General features: G+C 40.2%; 1 protein-coding gene across 1 annotated transcript in view; it reads right to left on the bottom strand.

The window, feature by feature from the left end:
* The window catches only part of SLC5A8 (solute carrier family 5 member 8), a 55,937-nt gene extending 31,440 nt beyond the window's left edge, over positions 1-24,497 (bottom strand). The window contains exons 1-5 of the mRNA XM_061125545.1: positions 24,080-24,497; positions 16,525-16,590; positions 13,350-13,401; positions 2,846-2,913; positions 1,473-1,627 (exon numbers count right to left, since the gene is read on the bottom strand). Coding sequence (XP_060981528.1) covers positions 1,473-1,627; positions 2,846-2,913; positions 13,350-13,401; positions 16,525-16,590; positions 24,080-24,430 — 692 coding nt within the window. The 5' untranslated portion in view covers positions 24,431-24,497. The remainder of the gene's footprint in view (positions 1-1,472; positions 1,628-2,845; positions 2,914-13,349; positions 13,402-16,524; positions 16,591-24,079) is intronic.
* Positions 24,498-24,792: the final 295 nt, after the last annotated feature.

Here is a 24,792-nt window from a genome sequence, read left to right as displayed (position 1 = left end):
TCATAAAAATGTCTAATCTTTTACTTTTTGGAATCTTTTACAGGTTATAAGTTATTATTTCAGTGTAGCAATGTGTTTACCCTTCATATAAACCGACAGTTATTTTTCAGAAAAATTGATTGACTCTATACCCTTTTCCCCTCAACCTAGCTGACTAGGAAGAGATTTGGAAGTAATCCAGGTCTACTGAGTGGCCACTGGTTGTTTCTGTCTCTTGGTATCTATTCCCCACTCTTCTACCCACTCCAGTATTTTTGCCTGGAGAATCCCACAGACAGAGGAGACTGGTGAGCTACAGTCCATGGGGTCACAAGGAGTTGGACGTGACTGAGAAATTAACACTTCTAGTAACAGCAGCCTAGGTTTGCCTTGGGAAAATAACCATTTCTCCTTTAAACAGTCTAAATGATGGTCAATCAAAATGTCCTACTCTGTCCTAGCTGATGGATGGAATCAAGCCTAAGCTAGGCCAACTGGAGGCTCTATTTTCCTTAAAAATATTGAGAACAGTTGGAGTTGATTCACTGTAACTCATTCTTGCAAATTAAGACATTGACCCTGTCTAATTTCTAATGTTATTCTCAAACACTAACACCTTCTTTCAGAAAACCAGAAGAGAGCCGCCAAGTGTAAAGTGGTTTTCTTTGCTCTTGCCAGTGATTTCAGCTTGCTTATCTCATAGCAGGGCTGCTTTAAAAGAAAATTAGCTGGTTCATGTCAAAATGAGCGCCCCCGCACACTGAACATGATGTATAAGGAAGACACCATCAATCCAAAAGATAAAGTGTTTTAAATAGTCTTTTAAATTTATGATGAAATATCTAGTTTCTCCATTAGCCTTCTTTAAGCAAGTTGAACAGTTGTTGAAGACATTATATCTTATGTAACGCTGATACCTGAGGCTTTGGCCATAACTTCTCTAGTCAATATTCTAGAAATAATATTTAACATTACATAATATACACTAAATAATATTCACATATAAAATACAGACATATATAATAATAATATACTATATATTGCCAGGGCCATATTAAAAGAGGAATTCTCTAGGCTGCTTGAAACAAAGAATTGTCAAAATGGAATCACTGTCTTTCGGTGCTTTTCCCTTAAGAGGTTTCCTTTCCTTACCTCTCCACTATATCTTCCCTTCTCTCCCTGCCCCTACCTTTCAACCTATCTCAGATTTTAATTTCTGGAAGAAAATACTCTTTTGTTATCAATCCCTTCTCAGAAGGAAGCACCATCCTCAGCACTATGTAACTAAGTACCACCTGACTGCTTCCACCCTTAAAGTGAAAACTCCTTACACATTTATGTGCCAGCTTCAAAGTTTTGTACCATGACCTTAATGGTTAGCTTGTTTTCTAATGTAAATTTATTATTTCAGCCAAGAGACTTTTTACAGGAAAAAAAAAAAGAGGAATGTTCTATTAACCAAGAAGTAAATACTTAACCAAAAAGCAACTTACTTCCAGAAGTTTAATCTTCCTCCATTGGCGGCATCATTTATAATAGTGCTGATTCCACCTTGAACCAATGCAGCCTTTATAATCACAGATGTAAAGCCAGCCACCATGATTCCAACTTGAAAAACATCCGTCCAGATAACTGCTTTAAGACCACCCTTTGAGGAAAAAGTACATTAGGATTAATGCTTCTACCAGACATTATTAAGCACTTATATGCTTATACTCTCTCCTGGTCAAAGATAAGGAAAACACAAATCTTGGCCAAGAAGTGCACCCAAGGGAGATAGTCAGGAAGGTTGTACTTAGATCCAACTTTCAAATATAAACAGAATCCAAAATGAAACTCCCAGCAGAGAAAACAGCGTGGGCAAAAAGCATGCGCTTAGCCACTCAGTCACGTCCGATTCTCTGTGACCCCGTGGACTGCAGCCTGCTAGGCTCCCAGAATTCAAAACACATGGCATGCTTAGTGTGTCCAGATATACATTTTTGGAGCAAAGTGGAGTGGCGTGGGGATATTGCTAGGAAGAACACTCAGAGTCAAATTGCAGCATCATAGATTTTATCCTACAGGCAGGACTGATAGTCTAACAGTGTGCACAAAGAAGGCATGCATGTGTGCTCTGAGGGGATCCAATTCCTTGTGATCCCTGGACTGTAGCCCACCAGGCTCCCCTGTCCATAGGATCTTCCATGCAAGAATATTGGAGTGGGTTGCCATTTCCTACTCCAGCGGATCATCTCAACCCAGGGAGCAAACCCGCCTCTCCTACATCTTCTGTATTGGCAAGTGGATTGGCACAAAGAAGGACATACCAGTTACTGAAAAACTAAAATTGTTTTGTACTAGTCACTGCCCAAGTGTCCCCCTCCAGAACCTGACGCAGTCCCTCTTTGAGGACCTTGTCGTCTACATCATCGAGCAACTGAAGTATTAAGACTTAGAGTATCACAGGTTGCACAAGACTTGCACCACTGCTAAGGATGAGCATCAGTGATAATATCAGTGCCCATGCCACCCTGGTTCTTACATATTTTGACTGTCACTCCTGCCTAAAGGCAATGGGAAATTATCTCATGTTACTAAGCTAAGGAATATTGTGAGTATAGTCATAATAATATGATGACAATAAAAGCTAATTATGAAATGAGATTGGGGACCACTGCATGGTTCAAATGAAGAAAAAATATCAGTTATGATCAATGTTTTACAAAGGATTAAATTTTACCCTGGACTGAATATTCCTTATAAAAAATAAGCTATTGTGGGAAGGAAATATAAACAACCCAGACTGCAGCATGCATTGATTGAAACTATTAATTTTGCAAAGCAAGTGTATAGGGTAAAAGGAGAAGGAAGGTTCTTGACATACCATAGTGCAGTAGAATGTGCAGACAACACCAGTAGCCACTACCACACCCCACAGATCAAACCCTGTGACTGTAGAAGAAAAGAAAATGCATGTATAACTGTAAAATATATACCAGGACTTCTCAAAAAATCATCAGTGAGAAGCTATATCATTTATTGGGCACCTACCTCTATACCCTCTTACCCTAAACTAGGCCCAAATCTCAAAAAATATACCAAAACAAATAGAGTTCAAATTTTATTTGATGAGTTAAATAGACCCGGCGTCTACCCTCAGACACTATACAGGATCCAACACTGGCTACATCACATACATGAAAAAGCATTTATATTATAATTAAGCTGAGAAACTGCTTGATATTGGGAGGTGGTTACCCAGACTGAATGGGGTCATAGGATATTTGTTGTCATGGTTCAAATAAACACATTTTTCTACCAATCCTTGAAAGACAAGCTGTCCATGTTACTAAAATGGGACCAAGAAAGAGAAAAGCTTGCATCATTTGCTACCATTTATTTAAGAAGTAGAGGGGCAAAACTTCCCTGGTGGTGCAGTGGATAAGAATCTGTCCACCAATGCAAGAGACTTGGGTCTGATCCCTGATCCAGGAAGATCCCACATGGCTTGGGGCAGCCAAGCCTATGTGTCACAGCTGCGGAGTCTGTGTTCTAGAGCCTGGGGGCTGTAACTACAGAGCTCACGTGCTGCAACCACGGAAGTGTCATTACTGATTCCATCACCAAGGGTCACTTAATGTTCCCCAGTCCTCTGTACTTCTTGTGAACTAGATCTAGAAGCATTCTCAGACTTCATTTCAACTTTTTGCAGTAATAAGCTACAACTATTAATGTGTCATTAATTCATTAACTTTTAAAAAAAGAAGCAGTGGGTCAAATTATATTTTTTAATGGAAGGATAACAACTCTATGCCCACAGATTTGAAAGAAAATTTTACAAAAGACATCTGATAAGGGATTGTTCTCCATATCATACAAAATGCTTAAAACTCAACAGTGAAAAAAAAAACCTGATTCTAAACCATACCAAGACCTTAACAGATACCTCACAAAACATATAGAGATGACAAATAAGCATATGAAAAGATGCTCCACATCAGATGTCATCAGGGAAATGCAAATTAAAATGAGATACTACTATACACTTGTTAGAATAGCCAAAATTTGGAACACTGACATCACATGCTGGCAAAGAGATGGAGCAACATAAGTCTTTCATGCATTGCAGGTAAGAATGCAAAATGGCAAGAGCCATTTTAGAAGGCAGTTTGGTGGTTTTCTACAAAACTAAACATATTCTTGTAATATAATTCAACAATTGTGTCCTTTGGTATTTATTCAAAAGAGTTGAAAACTGTATTATGAAATAGTCTCCAAAAAGTTGAAATGAAGTCTGAGAATGCTTCTAGATATACTTCAAAAGAAATACAGAGGACTAGGGAACATTACATGACCCCATGGTAATGCAATCAATAAAACCAAGAGCCTGGAAAATTAACAAGCTGAAATTTTGACATGTATAGAATATTGTCCCCAACACAATGAACATTCTGTACAAAAATATATGGAATGTTCAGGTACAAAGACCATATCCTGGGCTGTAAAACAAATCTTAATACATTTCAAAGAATTAAAATCATAGTAGTCCTCTGACCAAAGCAGCATTAATTTAGAAACCAATAACAAAAAGGTATGTTTGAAAATCACCAAATATTTGAAAATTATGTAACACACTTCTAAACAACCCATGGGTAAAAGAAATCACAAGAGAAATTGGAAAATATCTTGAACTGAATGATTAAAAAAAACACAAGGTATCAAAACCTGTGGGATGCAAATGAGGCAGTACTTACAATAGAATTTATAACTGTAAATATTATTTTAGAAAATAAGAGATTTAAAATCAAGGTTTCTACCTTAAGAAGCTAAAAAATTTAATCCCAAAGTTAAGTAGAAGAAACAGTAAACATAATTAATGAAATAGAAAGCAATACATAAAAACAACAAAGCCAGAAACTAGTTCTAAGAAAAAATTTAAAACATTAATAAAAGACTAGCAAAATACATCAAGGAAAAAAAAGGACAGAAAAGATATCAATATTAGGAACAATTAGAAGGGACATCACTATAAATTCTATAAACATTAAAAGGAGAACAAGAGGATATTTCAAACGACTTTATGCCAATGACTTGGCAAATTAGATTAAATGAATTAATGTCCTAAAAAAGACAGTTGACTAAAACTGACTGAATAAAAACTAGAAAATCCAAATGACTATATTTATTACATAAACTGTATCCATAAACTAAAACTTTTCTACAAAAATAAGTATCAGGCTCAGATGCCCTCATTGTGAATACTTTCAAGCATTTAAGAAATAAATACACAGTCTTATACCTCTTTCAGAAAATAGAGGAAGGAACACTTTCCAAACCATAAAAAGTCAGTATAATTAATACAAAAACCTTGACAAAGACATTTAAGGAAAAGTAAATTTCATGCCAATACTCCTCATAACCTGCAAAAATCCTTTACAAAATACTGGCAAATCAAATTCACCAATATATTAAAAGGTTAATACATTATGACCAAGTAAAGTTTATCCCAAAAAGAAAAATTGGTTTAACACTTGAAAAATCAATATAATTTTCTACATTAACAGTGTATGAAGACAGAGCAGTAAAAGGCATACAGACAGGAAAAGAAGTAGTAAAACTGTTTCTGTTCATTGGTCAGGATTCAGTCTCTCAGTTGTGTCCTACTCTTTGCGACCCCATGGACTGCAGCACACCAGGCTTCCCTGTCCATCATCAACTCCCAGAGCCTACTCAAACTCATGTCCATAGTGTCAGTGATGCCATCCAACCATCTCATCCTGTTATCCCCTTCTCCTCCCGCCTTCAGTCTCTCCCGGCATCAGGGTCTTTTCCTATGAGTCGGTTCTTCTCATCAGGTGGCCAAAATATTGGAGTTTTAACTTCAGCATCAGTCCTTCCAAAGAATATTCAGGATTGATTTCCTTAAGAATGGACTGGTTGGATCTCCTTGCAGTCCAAGGGACTCTCAAGAGTCTTCTCCAATACCACAGTTCAAAAGCATCAATTCTTTGGTGCTCAGCTTTCTTCATAGTCCAACTCTCACATCCATACATGACTACTGGAAAACCATAGCTTTGACTAGACAGACCTTTGTTGGCAAAGTAATGTCTCTGCTTTTTAATATGCTGTCTAGGTTGGTCATAGTTTTTCATCCAACGAGCAAGGGTGTTTTAATTTCATGGCTGCAGTCACCATCTGAAGTGATTTTGGAGCCCAAAGTCTCTCACTGTTTCCATTGTTTCTCTACTGTGGGCAAGATCCCTTAGAAGAAATGGAGTAGCCATCATAGTCAGCAAAAGAGTCCAAAATGCAGTCCTTGGATGCAATCTCAAAAAGTGACAGAATGATCTGTTTGTTTCCAAGGCAAACCATTCAATATCACAGTAATCCAAGTCTGTGCCCCGACCGGTAATTATTAAGAAACTGAAGTTGAACAGTTCTATGAAAACCTACAAGACCTTCTAGAATTAACACCCCAAAAAAGATGTCCTTTTCATTATATGGGACTGGAATGCAAAAGTAGGAAGTCAAGAAATACCTGAGGTAACAGACAAATTTGGCCTTGGAGTACAAAACGAGCAGGTCAAAGGCTAACAGAGTTTGCCAAGGGAACGCACTGGTCATAGCAAACACCCTCTTCCAACAACACAAGAGAAGACTCTACACATGGACATCACCTGATGGTCAATACTGAAATCAGATTGATTATATTCTTTGTTTCTATTCAGAAACAACATGAAAACCACAAAGGATTTTCCAAAAGCCTACTTGAATTAGTAAGTATAGAAGGCAATTGTATTTTTCTATACTTGCAAATGACAAAAAGACATTACTGAGAGAAATTTTAAAATGCCTGGGTAAATGGAGAAATAGGCCAAGTAATGGATAGACAGACCATGTAAATGACAGGTCAAGTCTTCTGCCCACTTTTTGTTAGGTTATTTGTCTTTTTTGCATTGATTTTGTTATTCAATGAGCCAGTAAGCTCAACATCAACAGTCATCAAGAAAACACAAACTAAAACCACAGTAAGATAATAGATGGTACAACTAGAATGGCTATAATTAAAAAGACAAATACAAAATGCTGGCAAGGACATGGAATCACTGAAACTCTTATAGGTTGTGGGGTGGGCATGTAGAATGATACAACAACTTAGAAAAGCTATTTGGTAGTTTCTCTTAAATTCTGTACATGTGACTACCCTGTGGGTCTGAACATGTGGGTCAGAACAGGTGTATATTTAACTTTATCCTGCTTCCAGGTATTCATCCACTAAAAATGAAAACATGTCAAAAAGCAAAGCAAGACAAAACAAAACCTGTACAAGAATGTTCTTAGCAGCTTTCATTCAAAATAGCCTAAAACTGGAACAACTCAACATCCATCAACAAGAGAATGGATAAACAGATTTTGGTAGATGCATATGATAAAATACTAGCATTAAAAAGGAATGAATTACTGATACATGTAGCAACATGAATGAATACCTCAAAAACATTTTATTGAGCAGAAGAAACCAGACACAAAGAAGGCACTATATGATTCCACTTATATAAAATCTAAGAACAGGGAAAGGTAACTTATAGTGATAAAAGCTCGCTGCTTGGAATAGAGGGGGGGACTCATTAGAAAGAAACACAAAAATATTTCTGGGAAACGAAGATAAAAATATTCTATATCTTGAGTTGAATGGTTGTCACAAGTACACAAAATTGTCAAAAGTCAACCAACTGTGCACTTATGCTTCTGCGCATTTTATTGTATATACACTATATCACAATAAAATATGGCTTTCAATTTTAAAAAGCAAGAAAGAGAAATTTAAGAAACAACTGAACTAAAAAAAAAAAAAAGAAACAACTGAACTAATTACAGTAGATACATAAACTTATCTGAATCCTTATTCTAATAAACACTGAGGAAACATCAGGGATCTCTAAACACTGACCTCATATTGGTGATTGTTTTTTAGTCACTAAGTCGTGTCCAATTCTTCTGCACCCCCATGGACTGTAGCCCATGAGGCTTCTCTGTCCATGGCATTTCCCAGGCAATAATACTGGAATGGGTTGCCATTTCTTTCTCCAGGGGATCTTTCCGGCCCAGGGATCAAATCTGCGTCTCCTGCATTAGCAGGTGGATTCTTTACCACTGAGTATTATTGATGATAGTAAGCAATTAGTGTTAATATTTTAGAAATGATGGGAGTTAAAATTGTATTTTAAAAACACACCTTGGTACAAACTGTCAGTTACGGAATATATAAATCATGAGAATGTAATGTACAGCATGGTTAATAATACTGTCTTGCATATTTTAAATGTTGCTAAGAAAGTAAATCTTAAAAGCTCTCATCATAAGAAAAAAATTTCATAACTATGAGCCGTGCATATCCCAAAGAGTAATTTTACATTCAATGTGAGGAAAAAGGCATCAGAAAATTGACTGCTCAGATGTGGTCACTGTTAACATAATGATGTATATTTTCTTCTGCATAGATTTAAACCTCATGCTATTTTCATCAATATTTAACTAAGTGGAATTGTAGGTTTTTTCTCAATCATTTTAGTTTTGTATATGTAGGAATCTAGTTCCTATTATCATGACTGGGCATTTAGGAATAAATATGATAATAATAAATCAACCAAATAACCTCCAGAGTAGCTTTTCAAAATTCTCTTCTAATTCTTCCTGTTCTTCTCAAATCATGTCTAACACTATATGCATTTTTCTAGACATTTATGAAAATAAGCTGAAAATCTGAAGGGCAACAATATTTTACATAATTTTATTCTACCTCATGTTTTTATCACAGAAGCAGTGCTCACTGTTAAATAAAAATTTCTTTATCTGCTGATAGCTATGTTTCTACCTGCTATCACTTTTTCAATGCTCCTTTTAAATCCAGGATATCTGAATGTAAATTATCTAACATGTCACTGGATATGATCTTGTTTCTTTTGTAAGCACAGTCCTTCAAACTATAGACTAGAAATGTCATTTTATTTTAGACAATTTTCTCCACAGGCCTAGAGAAAAACTAGATTCTATAAAAGCTATTTAGTCAAAAGCTTTTTCTTAAAAACAAAAACAAAAAACAAGGTTGAAGAACCAAATAACTTACTTGATCCTTATAAAGTTAAAGGAAAGATAATTGAATATGTGATGCAGGGAATTCCCTGGTGGTCCAGTGGTTAGAACTCTGCACTCTCACTGCTGAGGGCCCAAGTTCAATCCCTGATTGGGGAACTAAGATCCCACAAGCTGTGTGGTGTAGCAAATAAATGAATAAACAAAAGATGCAGTTTAAAAAAAAATATGTGATGCAAGCTCTAAAGGAAATCAACCCTGACTATTTATTGGAATGACTGACGCTGAAGCGGAAGCTCCAATACCTTGGCCACCTGATGTGAAGAACTGACTCATTGGTAAAGATCCTGATGCTGGGAAAGACTATGGGCAGGAGGAGAAGGGGGTAGCAGAGGATGAGATGGTTAGGTAGCATCACTGACTCAATGGCCATGAGTTTGAGCAAACTCCAGGATAAAGTGAAGGACAGGGAAGCCTGGTGTGTTGCAGTCCACAGGGCTGCAAAGAATTGAACATGACTTAGCTACTGAAGAACAACTGCCATGAATTTTAAAAAATCCTTCTTGAATCTCAATCCTATACGTTAATGGTATTTCAATATTTTAAAAAGAGAGAGAGAGAGATGCTGCTTGGCCAGGTGTATCTATACCTTAATGCTATCTTTACATTCCCAGAATTTGGCTTTTCACTTTGTAGATTTATAAGTGCAAAGATGAATGAGTTATAGGGGGGAAGTCATGCTGACTAGTGAACTATAAAGCACTGCTGTAAAATAGCATCAAAGTTTACTAATATACAATATGAGAAATAGGGGTCATAAGCAGGCTTGTTGTAATTGTTAGTTCATGATCACATAACTTCCTACTGATTAGCATGTCAATGTGGGAAGCCAAATTCTGATCAAAAGGTAACTTGGTGAGCTTAGTATCTGAAGAGGAAGGCGTTAATCTCATAATTACGAAGGGTAGAACCATCAATCTGTTCAGTGTCCTTCGTTGCATTATCTTGGATCTTTTATAGGTGCCTCTGTACCAAACTCAGTCTTTATTCTGAAGAGTACACATTATAGCTGAAAAAAGTCAAAGTGTTAGTCACTCAGGGGTGTCTGGCTCTTTGCGACCCCACGGACTGTAGCCTGCCAGGTTCCTCAGTCCATGGGATTCTCCAGGCAAGAATACTGGCGAGGGTTGCCATTTCCCACTCTAGGATGGAACCCAGAGATCAAACCCAGGTCTCCTGCTTTGCAGGCAGATTCTTTACCATCTGAGCCCCAGTGAAGCAATTACAATCCTATAATGTCCCTTAAAATCTCCCCCCAAAATTTAGGAATTATGGATATTTTCAAATTATATTCAATTTATGTATTGCATTTAACAGGGCTTCCCTGGTGGCTCAGAGGTAAAGAATCTGCCTGCCAATGCAAGAGACCTGGGTTTGATCTCTAGGTTGGGAAGACTCCCTAGAGAAAAAAATGGCAACCCTCTGCCCATGGGATTTCCCAGGCAAGAATACTGGAGAGGGTTGCCTGGCAGGCTACAGTCCAAGGGGTTGCAAAAGTGATGGACACGACTTAGCAACAAAACCACCACCACCATGATGATGTATGTTAACTAGATCTATTGTGACCATTGCAATATACAAATACTGAATCATTATGGTAAACCTGCAACTAACATAATGTTATATGTCAATTATACCTCAATGAAAAAAGTATGTAAAAGACACATGGAATTCAGATGAAATGATAAAATATCTCAGATTTTCAGCAAAATAATCTAGTGATGGAAATAGGGAGTGAAATAAATCAAGAGTTGATAATCATTAGCATAGAGTTAATGGTATGTTAGCATTCAGTACACTATTCTATTTTAGCATATGATTGAAGTTTTCTGTAATTAAAAAAAAAGATTAAAAAGATTGCGCATAGAGAATGTTAAGTTCGAATTCAGCTAAAAAGGTTTCTGTGGAGCATCTGTTGCACACCAAGTACTCTCTGCATGTCTGTGTTTACTGCTTTGTTATAGTAAAATGCATGCATGCTCAGTTGCTTTAGTCAGGGCCAACTCTGTGTCCCTACAGACTGTAGCCCATCAGGCTCCTCTATCCGTGGGATTCTCCAGGCAAGAATACTGGAGTGGGTTTCCATGCCCTCCTCCAGGGGATCTTCCTGATCCAGGGATTGAACTGGCATCTCCTGTGTCTTCGGCATTGCAGGCAATTCTCTACCCACTGAGCCACTCGGGAAGCCCACGGTAAAATACATGGCTGATATTAAAGTGGTCAAAATGTGATGCCTCGAATCCTAATTTACTCCCAGGGAGTGGCTCAATAAACTGATAAGAACAGTCCTTGAAGCACTCACTGAACGTAGCGCTTTCTTATTCCCAGAACTGCACTTTAAAACTCTAAAGCCAACATTTCAGCTATACTTAACTCCAATAGGTAACTTATGAAGTTTATAGCTCAGCTCTTTACATACGAAGTGATTCATTCACGATGTTGGTAATATTTACAAGAAACATGCCTGACTTTCAGAATTCAACATCACATTGTATAATGGATTTCTTCTTTGTAATGATACTGCTGTGCTTTATAAATATAGATGACAACTATTATCTATGTATCATGAAATCAAGAAATTGGAATCTGGAGTTAGAAGGGGTTTTCTCTTTTCTTGTTTTCTTTAAGGTTTTTGATTTTATATTAATTTGAGGAACTGCGTCACATTCTTCCCATCACAGACTCCACTTGTCCATTTTAAAAGGAAGCTACAGAGATAAATTTGCTTCTAAGAATTTAGAGTATGTAGTTTCCCTGAAGCCTTTTGAGGGTATGACTAATTCACTTCTTTGCCTCAATAAACAATCCCAGTTTCACAGCTATTATCTTCCCAACTCTAGAGAGTAACTTGTTGATCCATAAAATTGTCACATATTTATTTATAAGGATACTATAGCCATCTGTCTTTTGGTCAGGAACAATCTAATATTTCAAATCACACAGACCTCTTTTTCTTGTATTTTAGATCACATTTGAAGTGGGGAGAAAAAGAATTTCTCCTCCTGCCCAATTTTACAGTGGGACAAAGCCTGCACTGAATAACGCAGAAGCCTATTGGAGATAACTTCTTCCAAGGAGTAAGCGTCTTTTCCAAAATTAAAAGACGCTTACTCCTTGGAAGAAAAGTTATGACCAACCTAGACAGCATATTAAAAATCAGAGACATTACTTTGCCAACAAAGGTCTGTCTAATCAAAGCTGGTTTTTCCAGTGGTCATATTTGGATGTGAGAGTTGGACTATAAAGAAAGCTGAGCGCCAAAGAATTGGTGCTTTTGAACTGTGTGTGGTGTTGGAGAAGACTCTTGAGAGTCCCTTGGACTGCATGGAGATCCAACCAGTCCATCCTAAAGGAAATCAGCCCTGAATATTCATTGGAAGTACTGACGCAAAAGCTGAAACTCCAATAGTTTGGCCACCTGATGCGAAGAACTGACTCATTTGAAAAGACTCTGATGCTGGGAACGATTGAAGGCAGGAGGAAAAGGGGACAACAGAGGACAAGATGGTTGGATGGCATCACTGACTCAATGGACACAAGTTTGAGTAAACTCCGGGAGTTGGTGATGAACAGGGAGGCCTGGCGTGCTGCAGTCCATGGGGTTGCAAAGAGTCGGACACGACTGAGCTACTGAACTGAACTGAACTGAACTGAACTGTTGGAGATGGGCTCCAGGTTACAAACACAAAGGGAGCAAGAGCAGTCCACTCACGATTTGGAGACAGAATGACAGAGGGCGGTCATTCTGAAGGAATGGAGAATGGCTGGTTGGCACATCCCAGAGAAACACAGCCCAGTGAAGCCTGTTGTTGTTATTTAGCCGCTAAGACATGTCTGACGCTTGCAACCCCATGGATGGTAGCCTGCCAGGCTCCTCTGTCCATGGGATTCTCCCAGCAAGAATACTGAAGTGGGTTGCCATTTCCTTCTCCAGGGGATCTTTCCGACCAAGGGATTGAACCCTTATCTCCTGCATTGGCAGGCATGTTCTTTACCACTCAGTCACCAGGGAAGCCCCCAGTGTTCTAACCTTCCACTAATTTACAGACCTTTCTGAGCTATGATTCAGGAACCCAGAGAAGCTGCTAGTGTAGACACTGACCCCACTAGATCCGCCTCAAGCTGATGCAGGTTATTGGAAGCATTCCTCCGCCTCCCCATCTCCCCAAAGACAGAATAAAGTCTGTTAAAAGTCAACCTCCAAGTGTGAGTGACATATTAACTCCAAAATGTACCTTGATTCAAAGCCAGTGCAGGGGCATAAATAACAATTCCAGTGTATAGAATCTAGAGGAAAAAAGAAAACAAATAAATAGTATGAATTACAAAATGAAATATTGATATTTTTCTATAAATTTACTTATGAATTAAAAACCATAGTTTCAATATACTTTAACAAAATTTGCTTGTAACTTGAAAATGTAATTTAAGTTAAGTTGACTCTCCTTTTCTATGCGTAACCTATGACAATGGTCATAGGTTACAAAAACCTTTTACGACCAATTTTATGTAAAAATGTGGACTTTTCATGCAGTGCTTAGTGCAGATAGCCACTAATCCATCAATTCAAGTTTGAAACCAATTTTCCTAGATCTGGAACAATTTGGAAGAAAGAAAGGGTACAGATTTAAAAGGGTGATGCTTGCTCATATGCTTTCAAACTTTTGTCAATCACTGCAGATGTAAGTGGGAAAGCAGTGAAAATTTTGGAAACTTGTTTGCAAAAGTTGGCATGACCACTAATTAAACAATAGTGTAAATTTGCCCCAAAATTTCCTGAGGGCCAACAAAAATTCTACTCTACCATTTTAATATTATTATTTTTCATTCATACACTTAACAAATATTTATTAATCTGGGGTACAACAGTACGATAAATATGTTCTTTTTCTCAAAATATCACTTTCATTGCATCTGATCTCTCAAATACATATAGGCTAATTCTTTGGGCTCCACAATGAACTACAAACCATTGGCTTCCAGATTGAAACAATTGGCAAGAAGGTGTCTTCAAAAAGAATTCCATATGCTCCTTCTGGTGAAATTCCAAAGTTTAGTCTTCAGGATATGCCCAACAAGAAACCCAGAGTATAGACATTGCCATTTTTATTTGTAACTTTTTTGGTACTTCAAGATAGCAAATACCTATCTGATATTAAATGGTAAATGAACCAAGTGCTTTTAAGGAAGCAAAACTATTTTTTTAATAATCAAATTTATACTAGCTATATGGGAATTAGCATATCTGGTAATTATGAAACTGGAATTTTTTTACATATTTTTATAATATTGTTACCTCAGTGATTGGATGAGTAGCAAATAATCATGCTGGTTTTAATGGTGTTGATTTTTGTAAACTTCAAACACTTTTTACTTTATAAAATATCTTTAGGCAGCACTTCAATATCGAATGGTAATGGGAGTGGACCTCCTCAGTTTTTCTGATCAGTGGTTTATCTACTTGTCATTAAGTACGTACTTTCACTGCTGGAGTAGGAAGTGACTACTCACTCCAGTATTCTTGCCTGGGAAGTTCTGTGGACAGAGGAGCTTGGCCAGCTACAGTCCATGGGACTGCAACAGAGTCAGACACAACTTCGGAGAAGGCAATGGCACCCCACTCCAGTACTCTTGCCTGGAAAACCCCACGGACGGAGGAGCCCGGTGGGCTGCAGTCCATGGGGTCGCGAAGAGTCAGACACGACTGAGCGACTTCACTTTCACTTTTCACTTTCATGCATTGGAGAAGGAAATGGCAACCCACTCCAGTGTTCTTGCCTGGAGAATCCCAGGGACGGGGGAGCCTGGTGGGCTGCCGTCTATGGGGTCGTGCAGAGTCGGACACGACTGAAGCGACTTAGCAGCAATTCTATGATTACGCTATAAAATATACTATGAAAAAAACATATTATTCAGTATTTGAATGTTTGATTAAATTACATGAGTAGATCTATAGAAGTAAGTCCTTCAAACAGTGGATTCGAAAGCTTCCCTTCCTTTTCAGGAATGCACTGGCTTTCCAGTCATTATATCATCCAAGTTAAAGATTTGCAAATGTGACCCAGCCATCTTCTTAACATTTGTCCCCACTCTTACATTTCTGTTGGCACTTCCAATGATGATCCAAAGAGGGACTGAACTCCATTGTGGAATGCAAGCTACCAGGCTCAGCTCTGGGTCAGAATCTCTACCAGACCCCCAAGGGCTCTTTTCTTTCATACTGCAAGTGTTAAGGGCAAATACAATTTAAGCTACATAGCTAGCAAAGATATAAAATGAAGCTAAGTTAAATAATTTACAAAGGCACTCTGTCTTGCTGAAGCAAATGCTTGGGTAGCTTTTGCCTGGAGAAATGGAATTATAAGTAGAGATGAGATTGAAAACTCCCTCCTCAACCTCCATTATCTAACTCATTCATGAAAGACTTTGCTGCCAAGAGGGAGATAGGTCTAAATTATGTGACAATGGTCATGACAAGATGATGGGTGGGAAGCAATCTCTGTCACTGATGACTTGGCAAATCTTTGATTTGATTTGTGCCAGTCAGTAAATCTATACTTGCATATTTTTGAAGTACTGGATTGTGGGGGGTTTTGTTGTTTTTTCTGACCCCGTGGACTGTAGCCCGCCAGGCTCCTCTGTCCATGGGATTTGCTAGGCAAGAGTACTGGCGTGTGCTGCCATTTCCTTCTCCAGGGAATCTTCCCAACTCAGGGACTGAACCTGAGTCTCCTGTTTGGCAGGCAGACTTTTTACCACTGAGCAACCTGGGAAGCCCATCGGATTGTGCGCTTGGCTTTAAAAACTCCTGAGAGCATGATGTTGCTGCTTTATACTCAGTGAGTATATCAATTAGGTTTTACAGTTCAATTTCTGAAAGAGTTCATTGATTCATTTTTTTAAAGTGTGCTTTCAAGAAAAATTATTTTCAAATGTTTTTCTTACTATGTCAGCTAATTTTTTCTATTAAATCTATTACTTAACACGCTGCAAAAATACTATGAAATAGACACCTTGTTTTCTCTTTATTATAATTCCTACTATCAGCTAGTACAGTTCCTTCAAATATCTTTGTCGTCTAAGCCATGCCCTTACTGTCACTTTGGTAGGGACAGAGGGAGACATAAGAGGGAAAAGCATATTTTCCTAACCATGACTGTCGCTCGTTCAATACAATATTCAGTGTTCACTTAACTCATTGTTTTCTCAGGGAATAACGCATTTGCTGAGACAGTGTTTAATGATCTTAAGGATTAATGCTATGTACTGACAGACATTTTTCCTTTTGTGTTTCCTCCTATGTTCAACCTCTTTTCTTTCACGTATTTATCAAAGAAGCTTGACCCAGGTGCCTTGTTTAAAAAACACTGTAGATGAAAAGATAAAAGAAATGAACTGATGGCTACTTACTGTTTGAACAATGAAGATGATTGTTCCACAGAGACGAACGCATTTGTTAAATCGAAGTTCTAAATACTATTTCCAAAAAAAGGAAAAATGGTTAATATGTAAAACTTCTGGACACTTTTTAAAAACCAGCAGCTTAAGAAGTAAAGGAGCTAAAACTTTAAAGAAACTTCATAACTAATTTTTACCCTGCATTTCTATTTCACTATTCATATTTTAATTTAAATTATTTGAATATTGTTATTTAAATAATATTTTATTTCAAAAGTTATTTATTTTTTAATTGAAGGATAATTGCTTTACAGAATTTTGTTGTTTTCTGTCAAATTTCAACATGAATCAGCCATAGGTGTACATATGTTACCTATGTACATATGTACAGCCATAGGTGTACGAATTATTTAAATTAGTATTTTAAGTTACATATAGCAAAACTGACCCTTGTTTTAGAGTACAGTTCAAACTTTTTTTGTTTGCTTGTTTGTCTGTTTTTGGCCACACTGTGCGGCATGTGGCATCTTAGTTCCCCGATCAGGGATGCAGCCTGTGTCCCCTACATGGGGTGTGCGGAGTCTTAACCGCCGGACTGCTGGGTTAAGTCCCAGTTCAATGGTTTTAACACTGAACAGTTTCATCACCCCCAGAAAAGTCTTCCATGTTGCTCCTTTGTAGTCAAATCCTCTTTCCATCCCTAAACCTCGGCAATCACTGACCCATTCTCCATCCCTACAAGTTTTGTCTTGTGCAGAATGTCATACCAATGCAATTATTTTCTGCATTTTTAGAATGAACAAAGTGTTGTTCTCCCCTTCTCGTGGTATCTACCCAATAAATTTCCCCTGATACACTTAAGGAATCAACCCTTTCCCACTTCAGGCAACTGCGGCAGAACTGTCGATCAAGGTGCCTTGCCGGGGCTAAAAGGCAGTCACATGACCTACGTCCAGCCAGTCAGTTTGTTTCCTCAGTAGGTGAATCTCAGAGGCAAGATATAAAGACAGAAAATGACTGAAGTAGCAAGCAGACTGATCCTGACAGCGTGGCCTGAAGAGGCTGCTCTGGCTTCTGTTCCTTTTCATAGTCTGTTTGATCAGCTTTTCCTCCTGTTCTGTGAGCTATGCCCACATCCTCACAATAAAACGTTTTAACTTAAATCAGCCTAAGTCCATTTTTCTATGCAGAGCCAACCCTGACATCTGCAGTAGCTTATAACATAGAGGCATACCTCGTTTTACAGCACTTCTCTTTATTGTTCTTCACAGACACTGCGTTTTTTACAGATGGAAGATTTCTGGCAACCTTTCATGAAGCAAGTCTATTGGCATCATTTTTCCAACAGCCTTTGCTCACTTCATGTCTGTGTTTCACACTTTGGTAATTCTCCCAATATTTCAAGCTTTTTCATTATTGTTATATTTGTTACAGTGATCTGTGATCAGAGATCTTTGATGTTGCTATTGCAAAATGCTTGTGACTCACTGAAGGCTCAGATGATGGTTAGCATTTTTTAGCAATAAAGTATTTTTTAATTATGGTATATGCATTGTTTTTTAGACAAAGAGCCATTGTACACTTAATAGACTAGGCATAGTGTAAACATAACTTTTGTATGCACTGAGAAAGAAGAAGTCATGCAACTCGCTTTACTGCAATATTCACTTTATCGTGGCAGTCAGGAACTAAACCTGCCATATCTCTGAGGTAGGTCAGTAGTGTGCCTATCTCCCATGTTATATGTAATAATGTGTCACAAAGTTAGAATCCTAGGACTTTAAAGCTGAAAGGAACTGCGGTCCGTGGTTTTGTCACTAAGTCGTGTCCGACTCTTGTGACCCCATGGACTTAGCCCGCTGGGCTCCTCTGTCCATGGGATTCTCCAGGCAAGAATACTGGAGTGGACTGCCATTTCCTTCTCCAGGTGATCTTCCCAACCTGGGGATCAAACCCAGGTCTCCTGCACTGCAGGCAGATTCTTTACCCACTGAGCTATGAGGGAGGAAGCTGGGGTCCAAGATATTCTTTAATTTGAATAGTATTACTACAATATACAGAGAATTTTAAGGCTAACAGTAGTCTTTTCACATACAGAAGAAAAAAAGAAGGAAAAACTGATATTAGATAAATATCAGAGGAAAAGACACTAGATATTTTAGCTTCATAATTACGGATAGCATTTATAATGTATCTGCTGCATGTCTTGTCCTCACAGCTAAGTCCATGATGTGGTTACTATACAAAATGAATATTAGAAACCAGGACACTGGGGTACAGAGAGAAAACCAAGATTGCAACCTAGTAATTGTTAAAGACAATGCAAATTTTGGAACATTTGATGTCAAACTCTGTGTACATAACCATTATGTTGTCCAAAACAGCAAGTAAACTGCCCGTGTGTCTAAGACTCATCCAGAGCGAGTGAGTGGCACTGACGCGGGAGGCCCTCCTAAGATAACTGACAAGTAAAAACACGCCGTACTCTTCAGTGAGTGTGCTGGGCAAGAGTTCCAGCCTCTGTTCCAGCCGCACTCTTGACTCCACAAGCTTGGGGCACTCAGAGTCTCAACTTCCTCCTCTTGAAAATGTGGATCATACTAATACTTCTTTCCTCTCTTACTCGGCAGGATTTTGGAGCCCATCAAATGATGCAAATGGATGGGGAAATGTTGTAAACCATTCACTTAAATCTAAGACATTAAGAAGCTGGTGACCAAAGCCACAGGCCTTGAGAATTTGAATCTTAGTAAATTACGTGTGTTAAAATTATCCAACTATATTTTGAAAGGCTTTTTAGAAAGCCCAAGAGGTGTTTTGAAGCATGAAAACAGGGCACTGTTATTTCTTCTAAGTTGTTTTAGTAAAACTCTATTAAAAATAAATGTACATGAATTGACAGAGAAATCTTTGCCTTTTCTAGGTATGTATATCCAAATTGGTGGAGATTAAAAAAAAAAAAAAACTAAAAAAAAAACTGAGGAGGAAAATGTGATGGAGGTAAGAATGTAATAGTTTTAACAAAATATATGTATATATTTTTCCTCACACAAGACTAACTCAAGACAGAACCAAGAATTCAGTATCATGACTGTGTCAGTGACATGGAATGTCACTGACCATCTCAGTGTCGAGTGAAAAAAGTGCACAACGTAGCAGTTGAGAATTATGCTTTATTCTGAGGCCTGACTGAGGATGATAGCCCAGGATGGCAGCCTCTCAGATAGCTCTAAGGAACTGTTCCAAAGAGATAAGGCAAGAGCCAGGATAGAGAGGAGTATTTACTAGGGGGCAAGGGAAGAATATGTAGTTGAACATCAAAAGATTACTGTTAATCACAAAAAACAGACATCTCAAGTTAATGATTTTGGTCCTTTTCTGTGTATGGAAAGATGCAAGAGCCTGAGCTTACTGAAATCCTTCCTTTCACACACATCTTCGCTATCTAGGGCCAGTATCCTATTTGTCTCCACTCTCTCAGGGGGCACCATGGATGGCCGCTGCAGTGGCTGATGGCTTTGTGGCCACAATGTTCTTTGTTTACGGCAGTGGCAGAAACATTCTTTGTCCACCTCAGCTACTGGACTGCTAAAGAAATACTTAATGACCAAGTCACAGATCTGTAGGCTCACAGAGTAGCTCTAGGATTTCTTGACAAAACTACAGAGTAACAGTAGGCATCTGTGTAACCAAGCAGGACCCAATGGGGCCTTCCTGGGACAGAGTCCTGCCCCCATGTCCTCACCCTGCCTCTTGTTTATGGGAAAGCTGTAGTCTCCCAGGCCTCCCTGAGTTACAGAAGTCTGGCCCAACAATTAATGATTGAAAAGATGTTGAATACATAGTGACAAAAGTAGCACTTGGGCCAGAAGAACTGGTAACAATTTAAACAGTAAATCGGCCCATAGCAGTCACAGAAGTTCCTTCCTGAAGTACCAAGATAACAGTATCTGATGTGCATTTCCCCAGTTGCTTTACTGATGCTAAAACCTCCACCAAATGGAAGAAGCTAATTAACTGAAGCCCCCAGAACCACTGAAGCCTGAGGATTGATAATGTTTACCCCTGTAACACTGCCTGGTTACCTCACTATAAACCTATCAGAGAACTGTGCCCAAGGTTATCACATGGTCAGCGACTGCCCTTCCTCACCTTGCCTTTAAAAATGCTTCCCTAAAAGCCATCAGGGAGTCTGAGTTTTTGATAATCATCTGCCCCAGACTAGTAATAAAAGCTGCAGTTTCTTTCACCACAACCCAGAGTCAGTAAATCGGCTTTCCTGCATATGGGCAAGTGGACCCAAGTTTGGTTTGATATCACCTATCGTCAGCCAAGATCTCTCATGGTTCTTGGTACTTTGAATAATTTAGGGACACTAAGACTCTTATTGAATTTTGTTTTTAAAAAAGAGAGAGAGAGAGAGTACGGGCAATGTAGTTGAAACACTTAGATTTTGTTGAATCCAGAAAGATCCTGAAGAAGTGGGGAATGCAGTTGGGTTCCTGCACGATATTTCTTTTCTGTGGGTCTGGAAGTTGTTAAACACCTCTCAGGACTATACCTTGAAAGCAGTGATAGACATCACAAGTGCTTCTGAATAGCCTACTGTATTGTGTGTGTGTGTGTGTGTGTGTATTAGTCGCTCAGTTGTGTCCAACTCTTTGCAATCCCATGGACTGTAGCCCACCAGGTAACTCTGTACATGGAATTCTTCAGGCAAGAATACTGGAGTTGGCTGCCATTCCCTTCTCCAGGGCATCTTCCTGACCCAGGGATGGAACCCGGGTCTCCTGCATTGCAGGCTGATTCTTTTCCATCTAAGCCACTAGCGAAGACCCATTATATTGTACCATAGCTAACAAATGAAATCTAGGGAGAAATTTCATACTTGTATAAGAATGCCAGGGTTCTCAATGCTGGACCTCTATTCTGCATAGTTGACTCCAGCTCTCCACAGAAAACAAACAAAATATACCACGTGAAAGAGTTTTCCATGAGCAACTGCCAGAGACATAGCATGAAGCCTAACTTCTCTGTCCCCCACGGCCTGGCATCCACTAGTCATGGACACCCCTGTGTGCCCACAAGCCCCTGTGTCCTACACCACGTCCCCTTCGCCTTAGCCCTTCTAAGCTCCGCTCAGGGTTATAGCACTCACAGGAGCCTTCAGAGGCAGCCGGCGTGCACCACTGCAGAACCTCTCGGCATGCATCCACTCTGCTTCAGGCTCTCTTGTGTAACTCAGTTCACTCTGGTTCTCTTTGCTTGCAAAATGGGGCTCTCACAGCATAAGGATTATTTTGAGTATTGAGACAGAAAATGTATGTAAAACAGGCAGCCCAGTACCCAGCCTGTACTGAGCAAATGTTAGCTTTTTGCCATTTTTAGCTGAAGCCTTGCTAACTTAGCCTCCACCACTGCAGATGTGTTGGAAATGTGTTTCTGGTTGAGTTACTATTGCTGCCCTGGAGAGGTACGGGTCAGTGACTGTGAAAGGAGCAGTGATCTATGGTGACTGAAATCCTCATGCCAGGTTCTTCAAAACCCTTCTGGGTTTTGGAGTTATTTAACTACAGATCAGAGCTCACAGACTCAAAATGCCTGCAGATCTCATCAGGTGAAATACATAAGTTACTTGACCAGGCACTCATATATTAACCAGCTTGAAATATTCCTCATATCCACTAAGAAATATGTTCTCTGACATGCCCCTCCAAACAAGAACTCCTTCTACACCTTTCTATCTTCTCTCTTGCATGTTTGATAAAGACGTAAATGCAGATAGATTTTTCTATCATAAGAAAGTAACCATGCATATACAGCGAAGAGGCCTCAATGCAGAAATTAATCGCAAATTAGTGCAGCGGCTATAAACCGAAGTTCCTGTCACCACAGGGAATGTGAGCCCTGAGTCACTAGTCTCTTAAGTTTCAAAAGAAGCCAGAATCTGGAATTTTACTTGACTTCTCACCATCATCATTAAATGCTAAATCAACTTTTCCCTTGTGGCTCAGCTGGTAAAGAACCCGCCTGCAATGTGGGAGACCTGGGTTCGATCCCTGGGTTGGGAAGATCCCCTGGAGAAGGCAAAGGCTACCCACTCCAGTATTCTGGCCTGGAGAATTCCATGGACTGTATAGTCCATGGGGTAGCAAAGAGTTGGACATGACTGAGCGACCTTCACTTCACTTTTTTCAAAGCATTATAAGGATCAACTACAACCAAAAAGACTTAAGACTGAGTTTGGCCTGGGGCAATCACTTTGTCACTTTTGAGCAAAACAGACTGTATCCTGCTCACTTCTGGGGTGATGACTAAACACTCTCAAATACAATGACCAGAGAGCAAAGAAGGCAACGCGACCCCAGGGGCATCTCGCCCTGAATGACGTCACTGGAGCCCAGGCAGTTTGTCACCAACACTTGTTGCACCATTAGGGCCCTTCCCCAGCACCAGTTGAAGCAGCCTCACTGAGTGACTGGATGAGGCAAACATTCCATAAACTCAAGGACAAGGTGCTGCTGGGAGGCTCGGCATCCTCTGGAATCGAACACTTCTGCAGCTTTGTCCACGGAGCTCAGCGAACTAGGCCCGACCCCTCCCCTGAACTTCTATTCTCCTTGGACGCTCCCATTCAACAGCTCTTTAAACTAAACCAAACATTCACACTACCTTGCAGAGCCCTTTCCGGCAGACAACTTGAGAGAATCCACACTCAGTGGAACTGTGCAATTGGAAAGCCGGCTTCCTGAATCATCTCTCCACAGAGGGAGAAGGCAGAGCTGATGAGGAAACTTGTGGTCAAATTCTCCTAGTGATCCCAATGGAACCACCTCTACCATCATCACCCCAATATTTAGGGTCAACATTTATTCAGCACTTACCCTGTGCCAGACACTATTCTAAACGCTATCCTTGCATCACCTCATCTAATCCTCCCAACAACCAGTTGAGGTAGGTGGTATAATTATTTCCATTTTGAGATTAAGAAAGAGGCACAATCACTTAAATGTCAGTACAGGTTCTCCAGCTAGTAAGTGGAGAATCCCGTCTCCAATGCAGGTGCTGAGACAAGAGATTTAGAATCTTAACCATTTGGGTACCTGCCCCTGGGTGGAAGGCAGGGGAGAGTACACACACTTTCCTGCTATCCTGGAAAAGTAAATGGAGCCCGAGGGCCTGGAATGAGGGGATTCATTTCAAGGAGGAGGAGCTGAGACTTGAAAGAGGGACCATCCCCCAGGATAAGTTTAAAAATCTTTCCCCTTGACTTGGAATCAAAGACGTTAAAGCAGAAATCGCCTTAGTGAACACTAGCCGAAATAACTCCGTTTACTTCAGAAGCCTCTCTTTTCCTCCGAGCTCATGAAAGTTAAGTCCCAAGATTTTTTCCCCCTCCTTTACAGAACACCTCTCCGGGAAAGGGGAGGGCAGCAGAAGTGATGGATTTCGACCAGGGAGAGATTTCGATGTAGGGGTGAGTCTGCCCCCAGGAAAATTCCTCCGGGAGCCTGAAAAGTCCTCCTCTGCCCCCATCACCTCCCCCCGCGACCCCCTGACCTTTTACCTCGTAGGTGCTGGTAATGCCCAGTTTGTAGAACACGGGGAGGAAGACCTCCGCGCTGAGGACCACCACGAGGAAGTAAGTGATGGCGAAGATGCTGAATATGGCCCCAAAGCGGTAGACCTCGGACGGGGTGCCCAGGACGGTGACGGCAGACATGAAGCTTGCGGTGAGGGACAAGGCCACGGGCACGGCGGTCATCCTGCGGCCGCCCATCAAGAAGTCCTTGGAAGTCTGCTGGCCGCCCCCCGCGAAGGCGTAGTAGATGCCGATGACGGCCGAGATGAGCAGCATCCCAGCGAACACTACGTAGTCCCACACCACGAAGGTGCCGATGTCCCGCGGTGCGCCCATGGCCGCGCGGTCGCCGGGGTCCTGCGCGCAAACTGGCGGCCCCGCGGCGCGCAGCCCGAGCCGGAGCTTCCCCGGCGCGCCGGGCACTCACCTATTCCCCAGTCGCACGCGGCGGGTGTGGCGCCCTGCGGGGATGAGCGGCGTCTGGCAGGTGTCTGTCCGTCCGCTCCCCGGCGCCCACCGCAGCCAGCAGAGCCCTCCGAAACGAGGTTTCGGGGACACCCCACCCACCCGGCGCTGAGCTCTCACTGGGCTCCAGACCAAGGTGGCTCGCCCGGCGCCGCGGACACCCGGGCAGGTGAGAACTGGAGCTTCCAGCCGCCTCTGGCGAATCTTCAGGGAGCGCTCAGCGAAATTTTTAT

Source organism: Dama dama, chromosome 22, assembly GCF_033118175.1.
Source record: "Dama dama isolate Ldn47 chromosome 22, ASM3311817v1, whole genome shotgun sequence".
Classification (NCBI taxonomy): domain Eukaryota; kingdom Metazoa; phylum Chordata; class Mammalia; order Artiodactyla; family Cervidae; genus Dama; species Dama dama.
This window is presented reverse-complemented; position numbering and strand designations above follow the sequence as displayed.